Source organism: Wolffia australiana, chromosome 18, assembly GCF_029677425.1.
Source record: "Wolffia australiana isolate 7733 chromosome 18, ASM2967742v1".
NCBI lineage: Eukaryota > Viridiplantae > Streptophyta > Magnoliopsida > Alismatales > Araceae > Wolffia > Wolffia australiana.
Window position 1 is genome coordinate 7,655,671 of NC_135852.1, and position 15,011 is coordinate 7,670,681.

At 39.3% G+C, this 15,011-nt stretch overlaps 1 protein-coding gene across 1 annotated transcript; it reads left to right on the top strand.

Moving 5' to 3' along the window:
• The first annotated feature begins 11,569 nt into the window (after positions 1-11,569).
• EMB3119 (Ribose 5-phosphate isomerase, type A protein) lies at positions 11,570-14,361 on the top strand. Its single transcript, XM_078589668.1, has 2 exons — positions 11,570-12,103; positions 13,813-14,361. Exons 1-2 carry the CDS (start codon positions 11,729-11,731, stop codon positions 14,248-14,250), a joined length of 813 nt encoding a protein of 270 aa, XP_078445794.1. The 5' UTR covers positions 11,570-11,728; the 3' UTR covers positions 14,251-14,361.
• Positions 14,362-15,011: the final 650 nt, after the last annotated feature.

Sequence of the window (15,011 nt, forward strand, 5' to 3'; positions counted from 1 at the left end):
GGAAAAAATGTGGCGACACAGTAATAGTTAAACTTATACAAACTATGCGGATTTATATGAAAGATGTAAGATAGAATATAGTGATGTATGATAGAAACATATGTGCACTAAAAGCCAATCACACATTCCAAATCTTATAATGAAGCCCATGTGTAATACGAAGTTCATGAATACATGTGTGGTACTTATAATGAAGTCAATGAATAAATATTGTGACTTAGTGAATTATGATGAGATCATAATACAAAGATCACTAATTTTTAATCATGTGCTCTAATATTCCTATTTGAAGGATACTCAAGGAGGACATCAAAGTATCCTAGTAGAATAGCATTATCTAGTCCCACTCATACAATATGTATGGCTGATCCTATAGCAATTATTGTGGAGACACTAAGGATAGATTGTGGTGCTCTTTAGTGAAAAGAGTTTACTAAATTCATCTACATCAATCTCCAAATGGCATTATAAAAATTATCAATTAACTTGATTCACATCACGGTTGTGTAGGTGGTCCTTGGACATGTGAGATCAAAGATGTATTGCAGATGGAGGATAGTACTTTGACTATGACCTATGAGTTCTTATTCATAGAAGTCTATACAGTCTTAGTTTTGAGTGCAACAAGAATTTCACCAAGATGATTGAGTGTTCAATATGGGACCGTCCATCCTTTATCAGTGGTTATAGCACAAGTATGACAATGTGAAAAAGTTGTTGGTTAAGGCAATGGAATATCAAAGAAGAATTCAATGATGAATTTTAAAAGTATTAGAACTAACTTGGATGACTGAATAGGGTTTGATAGTTGACTATACCTAAATCATCTTGAGAGCATCAAGAATATGAAGGACTATATGCACATGTTAACCAATGACAGAAAGACTCCATGAGTGAGCCAATACACTACTTTGTATGTTCTAGAGCATGAGGTGAAGCATGGAACCCCACAGTCTCGAGACTCAACCTATCGATTTGAATTGATATTTCCTTAATTAATATATATGATAATATAGTTAAGTAATTTGTAAGGTCAATAAAGGTTATTGGCCACTAGAGTTGTTAAATAGAAGGATACATTGGCCTAGCGGATACACGCTAATGATCTGATCGACGACGGAAAACATACTTAAAGGTTAAGGGGGTTAATGAAAAATAACCACTCAGTATAAATAGGGTAAGGCAGTGAACGAAATTCACCTTTACTAGATATGTTCACGGCCCTACCCTTCTTCTCCCTTATCATTTCTCCCTTCTAGGCTCTATAAATAGTATAATGCAATCGAGATGGTGTAATGACAACAATGGATTATGGACAGGGCTCTTCAAAATGTAGAAGGATATTCATTGTACTAGGGATTGTGCAGTTAAGTCTAGAGGCTACACACTTGAGTGGTTCAAAACTTTTCAGTACTTTTGAATGTTTTTTTATTCCTTTCAAAGCCTTCCACCAAGTGAATGTTTTTGTTTAATCCTAGTCAATGCCTTAGAATCTAGTAATGTAGAGAGAGAATTATAAAGACAGATATGAATAACAGAATCTAATATTAATAAAGAGATGAGAAGGGATTGATGGAGATACATATATATAGGTATCTAAATGGACAAAAATATGAAGGCAAATTTGAGAAGTGCTTTGGATATGGATAATATTTTGGATATAGCTTTAATGGAAGAAATAGATAATTCTAAGATAGGTAATGATGAATAAGGAACCAATGTAAGGCATGGGAGTTAACCTTCGGTCATTATATTTTTACAATACCTCAACGATTTTTAGAGGTAGGTAAGCTTCTCTTCTTTTTTTTCTCCCGTCAATCAACTCACAACACCAAGACACTGTGATGGATTGATAGACCCAAAATTGGACATGTAATCATGCACATTTTAAAGTCATTTTGGGATCATTTCATATGTATTATCTTAAATTTTACAAGAATTTTGCATTTCATCCACTAAAGAGAGCAAGGGATAAAAAATGCATTTTAATGTCATTTTTATGAATGTTCTACAAAATAAGTTCTTAGTAAAATATATTTAAGACATTGTTAATTTTATAATTTCCTATTTAGTATCTTATCTATGCTATTGCAGTGGTGAAGTCAATATTGAAGAGAAGAAAATGAAAGAGAGAGAGTGAGAAAGAAAGGAGAGAAAATTAAAGAAAAAAAGAGGTTTCTATTGGGCCAGGCCAGGAGCCAACCAAGTGCATCAGCACCCAAACCAGCCTCAATCAGGTGAGCGCAGGGCGCTAAAGCCCGCCCACAGTCGGCAAATGGCGGCGCCCGGCAGGCAAGCCCAGCCGGTCACACAAAGAGATCTCATAGAGGCCCATTCAGGCCCATAGACGAACCAAGTTGCGGTACATAAGAGAGGTATGGCGTTATAATTCGATAGAGAATACAAGCCAAAATTTATATAGCGCTGCATATTTTTCGATATGGGATTTAGAATCCCACTGTCACTCTTACTCCCTCAGCGGGCCCGGTCACTAAGTAACCAAGTGATTGCGGCCCGATGGGCCATGATCTTAAGAAAATAAGAAGCGAACTGAGACAAGGCGTCGAGCCAACCCAGCCTGAAGCCCGTGTCCTTTGGGGATTATTTTAGTAGGCAGATATGATCTCATCCATCCAATTTTTTAAACGAAGATTGGACAATGAGATCTATCATGTCTCATTTAATAGGCTTTCTTTATTTTTACAGGGCTCCTATTGGCTAGCGTGGCTGACGCAGAGGGGGGGCCACCTTAATTAGCGAATCAAAAGAAACGGGAGGCTGACGAGGCATGCTGATATGGTGGACGGGGTACGCCAAACTTATCTGGGTTCACGGCTGTGATTTAATCGCAACCGTAGGACCTAGATGAAGGCGATCTAATGGACAAGGGCATTTCTATCTGCCCTCGGCCCTGGCCATTGACGTCGCCGGCCAAAGGCCATTTTTGGCTGACGAGGGGGACCGATGGGTGATCCAATGGTCTGGGAGGACCCCCAGGGTCGTCCCCCTCCATCAAACGGCTTGGGAGGTCTGTCCCAAGCTGTTAAAGGGGGCCCAAAGGCCCCCAAATTCCTCATCTTACGACCTTACGCCCTCAGCTGTGGCGGAGATCCCTTCCACGTTTAGAAGCAGACTTCGGCATCATGACAACGTCGGTGGCTGTGGACAGTGAAGAAGGCTTCAGGGAAGAGCTAGAAGCACTTGAATCTGCTTTAGGACAGAGGAGAAGAGCAAGGGAACCCATAAACCGATGTTAGGCAGTGTCGATTGACGCCGCCACTCTCGTTCCTTAAATCAGGATGGATCTAGTAAGTTCTCAGTTCTTTCTTGTTGCAATTATGTTGATGAACCATTTGGAACTAAATCAAGTTATTTCAATGATCGATTTCGTTCATTATGATTAAAATTCGTATCGTGACTTGGTTTGGGCATTTCATTGAACACCTTGTGTGTTTGATGAACACTATTCGAATTATATAAGTTACCTTCTCTCAAGCTTAAAAAAATCTAGAAAAATATTCAAAGAATTATCCTGACCTCTTAGAGGCATTCTGGCGAACACCTAGTAGGTGTTCAACAGAGCTACCTCTTCTACCCCACTTTTATTCTATAAAACCTATATAAAATACATAAAAAGCATATAAAAATTAAATAATATACATCTCTCTCAGCTTTCGACTCCCTATTGGGCATTTGGTCGAACATCCCCAAGGTGTTCGACTAAATAACCCATTCCACACCCGAAAATTAACTATAATATATATATAAACTATTAGAAGAGATACATTAACTATAGAATAAATATAATACTTATATAAATCATATTATACTTCTATATACGAACCTGTACTAATATATATACTTCTTATTTACTAGTACTATTCTATCTATCCTCTTCTAATATCTCTATACCTATCTAAATACTCAGTATATTAAGATCAGATAATCATTTAATCTCTCCGTACTCTTATTAAAAAAATTAATCTTATTAAGTAACTCCTTACGTCTTACTAAGGATAACATTACTATTCTCTAACCACTTAAATCTTAATAATCATTATTAGTACCTCCCTCTCTTTTTTATATTTCTCTTATTCACCTATTATTCAATCTACTTACTACTACTTATTTCTTCTTATACTTACTATCTTTAGTATTATTATTATAGCTTATTAACTAACAACTCAATTATTAAAAACATCTCTAAAGGCCAGTCCCTGTGGAGACGACCTTACTCCAACTATGCAGTTGAGTGAGTTATACTTTTATCGAATTTATTTGATTGCAGGCAAATTAATTACAATGATAATTAAAATTTATTACACAATTTTCTTCCATCATGGATCTCCCACTTACTCTCTTTCAGTAAGCATACATGTATAACACCACCCTTTATAGATCATAGAGCATGGATAGGTGGGACAAAGCTGCCTCAAAATTTGAGCTCAATGGCCCTTCTAAATAATTAGATATCAAGGTTTTAAGTTTCCATAATCTAGGTCATTTCTTATTTAATATTTCTCTCCTCATCAGCACTGCAGCTCCATTTGCTCTGGCTTTTGTATCCCTTTTTCCCTCAAAATTTCAGCTCTTTGATCCATGGATCCAACCCATTAACAAAGCAACATGAAGAGACATTCAAGAAACTAGGAACCCCAACAGCAACAACCTTCCATTAGATTCCCCAAAGAGATGGAGTTCAACATTCAATATGTTGTTGCTTGCCATTGAAAAGGAGGTCATGTAAAATGTTGGTGGTCATGTGTGAAAACATGAGGAATGTCAGACTAACCCTAGATGAATCAAATTTAGTGACATAATTTGTTGTAGTCATGTGTGGCTGTGGTAATTATCATGTGAGAAAGTCAAGGAGTGCCATAGTCACCCAAGATGAATGGATTCTAGTGACATAATTTTTTGAAGTGTTGAAGACATTATACAAAGTCATGTCCACAATAGGATGAAGAAAATATAATAATTGGGTCGTTATGGAGCTTGAAAATTCTGAGCATGTGTTTAATTGTTGTTAGGGAAATTTAATATGAGGGGTGTGGTGCTTTGACGGAGACAATGGGATGCTGGATCATGTTCAATATGGGCATGGGCCTAATGGGCTGCAATTGGGAGAAATCCCGGAGCACAAGGACCCCTCGGGAATAAGAATCCCATGGTCTTCATCTACCTTAGAAATACCTGATAGAGTGTGCTTAATTTTGGGATTCCATTTTGGCACACCTGAAAAAAGATACAGGTGTTGGAGAGCAGTAGTGGCCTATAGAGGAGCAGGAGGGAACATCAATTTCGTCCCGTGGGGTGCCACAACATTTTAACCTCAACCATAGGGTAATTTAATTTAATTTTAGAGAAAATGAGATATACTCTGGAGGCCAAAACCCTTAGGTCTAGAAGGCCTCATACATACACTCTCTCCATACTTCCTTTTGTATTTTCACTCTAGCAATAGCTGGACGAATGAAAAAGAAAAAAACAGAGGTCAAACACCTTGTGTAAAAATATTTGAAACTAAGTTTCTTCTTGTTTCCTACTCGTTTGGTACAAAATGCCTAGCCTAGATAGAAAATACAAGCTGTTGTATAAATCTAGTTTTTGAAAATATTATGAAATCAATATCAAAAAATAAAAAATATAGATAAACTAATCTAGGTTATTTTCCCTTTAAGCTTTGTATGAAATTATTATAAATCTTCTTAAATCTAATTTTTTCCCTTTGATTTTGAGTATCTTTATGTTTTAGAGAAGCTTATTAACTTCCTGATCCTCTTCCCCCTTTGATTTTGTGTATTTTGTTTTTGTATAGAACATTAGGAACTTCCTGGTCCTTTTCACCATTTTATTTTGAGAATCTTGATTTTGCAAAGAAGATTAGGAACTTCCTGATCCTTTTCACCATTTGATTTTGAGAGTCTTGATTTTGTAGAGAAAATTAGGAACTTCCTGATCCTCATCGCCCTTCTTTCCTCCACTTCTAAGCTCATGATATGATGTGCTTGACTTGTGAGGAACATTCTTGAGTATAGGTGCTTGATCTTTATTAAGTGTACTGCCAGCGCACATGCATTGTGCACTAGTGTGGATGCATGCCTCACACCACTTTAAGCCAATGCATGTATGTCATGTAGTAGGGCACAATGTATATGCTCGTGCAATCTATATCGGAGACAATGTCCAAGTGTATGTACAAGCCTTTTAATGATACTTATGCTAGCTCCCTCAACAGCTCATGATCCCTCCTTTGTGCCAACACCCAAGATTTTGTGTTCTACCTGCTCGAGCCCCTACTTGTGCATGCGCATGCTGGTGCACAACACACAGTCTCATGTAATTCCTATTTTTTCTCAGAAGACTTGCCTTTTTCATCTATTACTCTGGCCAAATTTCTACCACATTTTTAACAAAAATAAAATTCATATTTTTAACCCTTGTAAAATAGGAGTGAAGTTTAAAAAAGTTATTGCATAAGTATACTTGGAAATAATGTCACATTTTAAACCAAATGATGGACTTGTCATTACGAGCTCCCATTACATTAACTGTGAATGACCTCATAACTGTCAAGTAGATCAGCTTGGCTTACAATATCTAAAATCTATAGGTGTCGTCCAATATTTATTATGTGTCATCATAAAATCAGGGCAAGCCTCCATTAACAAATATTCTAGTTTTCACCTGAGAAGCATTGTCACCCAAGGCAATCAACATCATCCTTTGAGATAGAGTCGTAGCTTAATGTTGGTAAGTAAAATCAATTCCACCAAAATAGAAATATTGCCTCAAGTCTCATATAATCAAAAGTAATGAAAAAAGCTTTTAGAAATCTGTGCATCTATGAGCCAATCATACATTCCACATATCATTCAGTATAATGTATGATGGATGCTTAAAAATGACATCAATGAATATGTGCCATGAATAAGTGGATTACGATGATATCATATTACAGAGAGAACAAGTCTTTAAACATAAATTCTAAACAATTAATATTCAAAGGATTCTCGAAAATGATATCAAAATATCTTGATAGAATATCACAATATAGTTTCACTCATTTGATGAATATGGCCGATCTTGTGCGCAAAACTATGCAAAGGAGTGAAGCTAGAGCAAAAAGGTAAGCTTGTGATTAGAATGGAGCCATGATATTTGCAGTTAAGGCAACACATCTTTAGGTCACACTGTTGGCATCAGATGCATTAGGGATGAGTCCTAGTTACCATAGGCGAATGAAGCATTTTATTGTGTGTCTATTGCTGTTTTCTACTCAAGTACCTACACAGCTTTATGAAATGTCAAGGGAAACAACTTAGAGGTCACAGATAGTCAAAATGCAACAAAGAAGGGTGGAGACTATCATCAGTAACAATTTTAAACGTAAGTAGGGAGCAGAATAGTGCTTATCCTTTCCATAAGGCAACATGAAGGTCGAGATTATCTAAGGCATAGTGGGGATGGTAAGGAGTTAGAGGAGCATGTGTTAAACAATGACCATACTGCTCATGATGGTGCTAGTATTTGAAAGTTGATTTTCTTAGAGGGAATAATAATTAGGGATGGTGACGGAGAAGATAATAGTAGTGAAAATCCAAAGGTGGAGAGATGGAGGGAATTAATGGTGCATGTGTGGCAGTAAAATATGAAGAATCTTAATGAATATTACATGAGCATAAGTGCTGTGGCAACCACAGTGGGTAATAGATACATCATATCTGTCTTGCAACGAGTAAAGGCAACACTTATTCAATCCTCTGTAAAGATTTAGTATATATTCTTAGTGAGGTTCTACGACTAGGCAAAAGAAAGAGGGGCAGATCTGGCTGGCATGGACATCTAAAATGGGTGCTCCATTCTATTTATACTTATTATGGAACTTTTCATAAAAGCCTATATATTAGAAGTATATCCACTAATGTCCATAGATATTGTGCACATGTCCTTCTAGGCCCATGGATAAGTCAAGTTAATCAATGTAATGGGCCAATAATACTCATTATCAAACCTTCTTAATTAATAATATGAGCATATAGATAATTTAATCAAGGATCAATTTACCCTAATTGATAGGTTAAATTTCGCACCCTTCGGGATCCAAGCTACACCTCATGCCCTAGAAATTGCGTAGTAGTGATTGAACTCTCTGAACATTAACCATCATCACTTATCTTATAGGTCTGATCCTCCATCCACACAAGACAGGTGGAATGGCTTAGGGTATGGTTAATGATCAAACACTAATCTGTCATTTTACTGATGTTAATGAGGATCACTGGATAATTTATTCTTTAATATTTCCACTACACCTACCAGGGATTTAATGAATCCTCTTCTTCGGGTCAAACACCTCATATACCGAGGGTGGAGACTCCCATCCCGACTACTTAATCGCTCACATGTACTTTTTGTTATATCAGAGCTAAAACTTGTTTGAATCTCATTAATTAGGGACTTCAATGCATACTCAAAACATAGTGCTCAATCCACCATATGCCTTTTGTGCCTTATGTCAAAGGAACACTATGACAAATTGATCACTCATAGGTGATCATGCAAAAAGTGGATCAGCACTTACACAAATGTTGGATCATAGAAGAAGTGGATCAACAATGATGTACTTGAGGAACGCAAAATGCACATCAATGCTGATGCTGTAAGCATGCCAAAAAAGGATCTAGGTTGGGGTTGTGGTTTGGGAAGGGGGCATAATGCTGATGTTGTGACATGGGCGATAGGGTAAGATAGTGATGTGTCAGCATAGGTAACAAGGCAGGATGTGGGTGTGCAAAGACTAGCATGGCTCATTAGAGCAAGAGGCATGGCAAAGCATGTGGCAGTTAAGGGCCATCTTTTTAGTTACATGATGACACGTGTGGTGTGGCAGGAGAGTAGCACATAGGGTATACAATGGCAAGGTTAATGTAATAGGCTGGCTGGGTATGTTGGGTTCTATTCCCGTTATATGGATGAAATTGAAGAGATCAATCTAGTAAAATTATTTCTGCTAAAGAGAACCCACTATCTATCATTTATGTATCCACACTAATGGCTATGGGATCAGCCATACTCATCATGTGAATGTGACTAGATAATACTATTCTCTGAATACTTTGATGTTCTTCTCGAGTATTCTCTGAATACTTTTATTTTTTTAAAACACATATTAAAAGACTAGTGATCTCCTGATTATTATGTCATCATAATTCACTCTGATTTTATTATGATATCCATATTATGATATTGTCCTAATCATGTCAGATTATGTATTCATAGGTTCATTATAGTTATCCCATTAGCATTATAATGAATAGATAGTATCAATTAATAATGAACAAGAGGTGGAATTTGTGATTAGCTTGCTGGCCACATATATTTCCATCTGGATAGAGGGAATATCAGTGGCATCATTAATGGTAGAGCATGTAGGCGCACGATGGCAAGGGTAGAGAGTGTGTCAAGGAGTGTAGAGGCAAGGACGCCCCAATAGGGTAAGGCCAACATCATTTGGTCATAAACTATCTAGCTGTGATAGCATTAGGATTCACAAATGTATGATATAAATTCATATATCGAACTTTAAAACAACATCTGATATGCATACATGGCCAGTGTTCATAATCCAAACAGTCCCATGATAAATTCCATTTGACAGGAAACTAATTTGGGAAGGGAGTGGTGAAGAAAAAGGAAATGTATGGGAAAAAATTCCCATCCATCCATTCCCTACTGCATGGGGGCAGGGAGGAACTGGACTTCTTATTGGTATCTCTAAAGTTTTACCCATGGATATACCATTTGCAACAAACTCTGTACTTAGACATGTGTCATGTTGAACAAAATGTGTACCCCTACATCTACCATATGGGACAAAACCATTTCAGGACAGGATATGGAAAGGGATGCAAACCATTAAGGATGGAAAAACCCCCTTAGATAGATGACTGAATCAATTTCCATCCATTCCGGTCTTGTCTATTCCATACCTTAGATATGATGTAAATCAAGGAGTTCATACCAGATTAAACAATAAATGAGAGCTTACATGGTCTTTTATAAACCTTGGAGAGAGATAAGTCATAATGGGTCAGTCGAGTAATAAGATTATTTAAGAAGCCCATGTTTATAGAGTGAAGATGCATAAGCATGGTGGAAGTCAAATGGTTATGAAACCATTGGAAATCAAATTGTTCATTAATCTGGCAAAAATTATGGACTTCCTATCTGGAAGCCCATGTAATGCACCCTCAAAGTACCTTACCTCTGTTGCATGTGTATTATAATGTATAATACATATCAACTAAATTCTGAAACCATTGAGATGATGATCACAACAAAGTCTTGGTTACAGCAAGACATATTAACATGTTACCCCAATAAACTTTACCATAGAAAAGTATTAGGGTAGGTCATAAGTTTTTGTTAATATAGCTAAGTATCATTATGATCCGAAGACAGAGAAGAAAGAGAGATAGATTATTGTATAGAGATGACATATGTTGATGGAGGAAGAGAGGCAAGAAGGGAGAAAGAGAGAGAGAGGATAGAGAGATACACAAATAGATAGAGATGATGTATGCTGATGGAGGGAGCGAGTGAGATAGATAAATAGATAGAGATGATGTATGTTGATGGAAGGAGGGAGTGAGATACATAAATAGATAGAGATGAGGTATGTTGATGGAGGGAGGGAGTGAGATAGATAAATAGATAGAGATGATGTATGTTGATGGAGGGAGGGAGTGCGATAGATAAATAGATAGAGATGATGTATGTTGATGGAGGGAGGGTGTGAGATAGAGAGAGATAGAGAGAGGGAGATATATAGAGAGAGGCAAGAGAGAGATAGTCAGTAAGAGAGTAGAAGAGAGAGATAGTCAGCGAGAGAGAGAGAGATAGAGAGAGATAGTTAACGAGAGAGAGAGAGAGGGAGAGAGATAGTTACCAAGAGATAGAGAGAGAGGGAGAGAGATATAGTTAGCAAGAGATAGAGAGAGGGGAAGAGATAGTTATCCAGAGATAGAGGGAGAGGGAGAGAGATAGTTAGTGAGAGATAGAGAGAGAGGGAGAGAGATAGTTAGTGAGAGATAGAGAGAGAGGGAGAGAGATAGTTAGTGAGAGATAGAGAGAGAGGGAGAGAGATAGTTACTGAGAGATAGAGAGAGAGGGAGAGAGATAGTTAGTGAGAGATAGAGAGAGAGGGAGAGATATATATATATAGATGGATAGAGAGGGAGAGATATATAGATAGATAGAGAGAGAGGGAGATACATATATATAGATAGATAGAGAGAGAGGGAGAGATATATAGATAGATAGAGAGGGAGAGATAGATAGATAGATAGATAGGTTGATGGATAGGTAGATAGATAGATAGGTAGAGAGAGAGGAGAGAGAGAGACAGAGAGGGAGAGAGAGACAGAGAGGAGAGAGAGAGAGACAGAGAGGAGAGAGAGAGAGACAGAGAGGGAGAGAGAGAGAGAGACAGAGAGAGAGAGAGAGAGAGAGAGAGAGAGAGATGTAAAGAAATGCAGTATGTATATCAAGATTGATGGATAGATAGAAGGTGGGTACGTGCGTTGGAAGTTTCAAGCAGGACTAGGACCTCAGACGGGTGATCCAGAATTCAGAACACTGATCACTACCAAGCGGCCTACAGCTCTACCCAACTCCACAACCGGCCTTCCTCTTCCCTTCCTCCTCCCCACCCGTCAGCATCGCCATGGCCCTCTCTCTCCTCCGCCCCTCGACCTCTCTTCGTCTTTCTCCCTCCCCTTCTCCTTCCCCATCGAGGCGGAGCTTCTCCGTGAAGGCCCAGTCCGCTTCCGTTCTTACCCAGGACGAGCTTAAGAAGCTCGCGGCTTCCAAGGCTGTGGAGTCGGTGCGCAGCGGCATGGTTCTTGGGCTCGGCACTGGCTCGACCGCTGCCTTTGCCGTGGCCGAGATCGGCGAGCTGCTCGCCGCCGGCAAGATCAGTAACATCGTCGGCGTGCCCACGTCCAAGCGCACCTACGAGCAGGCTCTCTCTCTTGGGATTCCTCTCTCCACCCTCGATGATCACCCCCATATCGATCTCGCCATTGATGGCGCCGACGAGGTCGCTTCCCCCCCTCCAATTCTTCTCTTGGAAACTTTGGTTATAGTCGGGTTTCGCCTCATTCGTCGTCTTTGATGGGTACCCGCGATCTAAAATTTGAGATTTTTTTTGTCACTTCACCCTCCAATTCTTCTTTCTTTTTCTTCGTCTTGAATCTCTGGATTATGGGTTCTTCGTTATTTTCGTAAAAAATCATCTTTGATGTTGAATTTTGTTATGGGTTCATTCGTTTTCGTCGCGCATCCCACGGCCCCCAGCCTCCTCATTCATCTTCCGCCTTCGTTATTATATTCCAGGTTTTTCTCTCGAATTGTGATCATTGATTCGTTCGTCCTCGTTTTAATTTCGTCTTCATTCATCTTCTGTGATGATTCCCCATCAGGATTCTTTCTATTCGTGTTGTGTTTTTCATAAAAATCTCGCAATTGGTGGCATTTTCGAGAGAACGCTTCACCCAAGATTCATTTTTTTTCGGATTAAGACGATGTTACTTCTCCTTCCAATTTTTTCTTCTTCCGTTGGGTTTTTCTCAGAAACTACGGTTACAGATTCATTTTGTTGCGCATCCCAATTTCGTCTTCGATCATCATCTTTGATGTTTCCCTGTTGGAATTCTTTCTTTTGTCCTTCATCCTTTTCATGAAAATCTCTCCTTATCGTAGCATTTAACAGCAAATCACTATCTCCTTCTAGTGTTTGTGGACGATGCCGACATGCATTGTCTACTCCATAAGCCTGACTGACAATATCGATTTCATCATGAATGGTGATCTTATCTTTGTCTCTTATCATCTGAGAGGGTTTACAAAGAATGATGTGGATTTTTTGGTAGGAATTATCTGAAAACATCTATGTCCCTCTAGTGTTTGCAGATGGCTAAATGTTCATCTTCAATTTCTCCGTAGGCTTGTCTGATAATGACGATTTCGTCGTTGTCATCCATCTGCAGATGAATGACTCTCTCATCTTTGTCTCTTATCATCTTAGTGGGGTTTACAAAGGGATGATGTGGATTTTATTGTAGCAATTGAATGCAAACTTCTATCTACCTTGAGTGTTCGAGGACGATGACTAAATCATCATCCTCATCTTCTCCATGGGCTTGATTGACAATGGCGATTTCAGCATTGTTGTCCAGCAACAGAGGAATGATGTTCTTGTCTTTGTCTCTTATCATCTGAACAGGGTTTACAAAGGGGTGATGTGGATTTTGTTGTGGTATTTAACTGAATGCTTCTATCTTTCTTTAGTGTTTGCGGACAATGATGCAACTGTCTTCGTCGTCTCTGTAGGCTTGACTGACAATGACAATTTTGTCATCGCCATCTATCTGCAGACAAATGGTGATCTCATCTTTGTCTCATCATCTGAGCGAAGTATCCAAAGGGATGATGTATATTTTTTCTCCCCATCATCATCTTCATTGACCAACTTTATCTCCATCTCCATTGATCTGGATTGCTGGTAGTATTCACCTCATCTGGACGGCGCTAATGTGTGTTGTTGACGAGTGGTTGACATCAACAACCTTGATCCCCTATGTCAGGGGATTTGTAACAGATTAGTTAACCTCATCGCCAGTGTCTATGGTGGTCAATGGTGATCCCGTCAACGTCACTGTCAACAGTCCGTGACCCAAAATTTGTCTGCACCACAGTCAACGCCAAAACAAGGCATGTCGACGGCTAATTCTTTGGGCCGTGATGCAGGTGGACCCATTTTTGAACCTGGTGAAGGGCCGAGGAGGAGCTTTGCTGAGGGAGAAGATGGTGGAGGCAGCCTCGGACAAGTTCATCGTGATCGTTGACGAGACGAAACTGGTTGACGGGCTGGGTGGCAGCGGGCTGGCCATGCCTGTGGAGGTAGTGCAGTTCTGCTGGAAGTACAACCTGACACGTCTGCTGGGCCTGTTCAAGGACCATGGCTGTGAGGCCAAGCTCAGGCTTGAAGCTGATGGCAAACCATATGTCACTGACAACTCCAACTTCATCGTTGACCTCTACTTCACCAACCCCATCCGTGATGCCGACGCCGCTGCAAGAGAAATCTCTGCCTTTGAAGGGGTCGTCGATCATGGGCTATTCCTTGGCATGGCCACTGAGGTCATCATCGCCGCCGCCGATGGTGTTATCGTCAAGACGAAGTGAAACCTGTGGCCCCCATCTTCTTCTTCCTCCTGTGCCATTCATGCTGATTGTGTGGTTTTCGAGATCAGTTTGAAGGAAATACAACCGTTTATGCTTCTTTTTCTTTGTCAATAGTCGTGTTAGTGTGCATATCAGGATGGGTTTCAAGAAAAGATGGTAGTTTTAGTTTTTATGCGCTTCAGATTGGGATGGTCATGTAGGGAGTCAAATGAAAACACTATCACTTTGGCTGCTAGGGTGAGAAATTGTTGTTGCCTCTTTCAGTTGGGTTCTGGAAGATGGGCCATACCCCAGCCATTTAACCCGGCCAATAGTAGAAGCCATGCCGATCAAAAAAGGAGGTTATCCAAACACATCTGTAGTAGTTGTAGTAAAACCTGTCCTGTTGATCATTTGGCTTTTCCAGCGATATGAACATATCTACGTAATTGGCGCTCTGTCAAACTATAATGAAATCGTAACTTTTCTTTTTCTTCTAAACGAATACGATATTGTGATTTTCTACCAATACTATAAGTCAAAGTCATGCCATGGGGGCCTAGGAATAAGAACGAGAATCAATGTCCTGGTGGTGCTACGAGATGTCGATTTCTCGTATCGAATAGAGGCAGACCTATTGATTGAACATAGATACAAACTATGGGTGTGGAGCCCATGCACAGAAAATGAGGTTTCAAGTGGAGAGAAATTGGCTTCAGTCTGGTGGCGGTATTGGTTTTGATATAACCAGTGATTTATTATATCACTCTATGTATGCATCA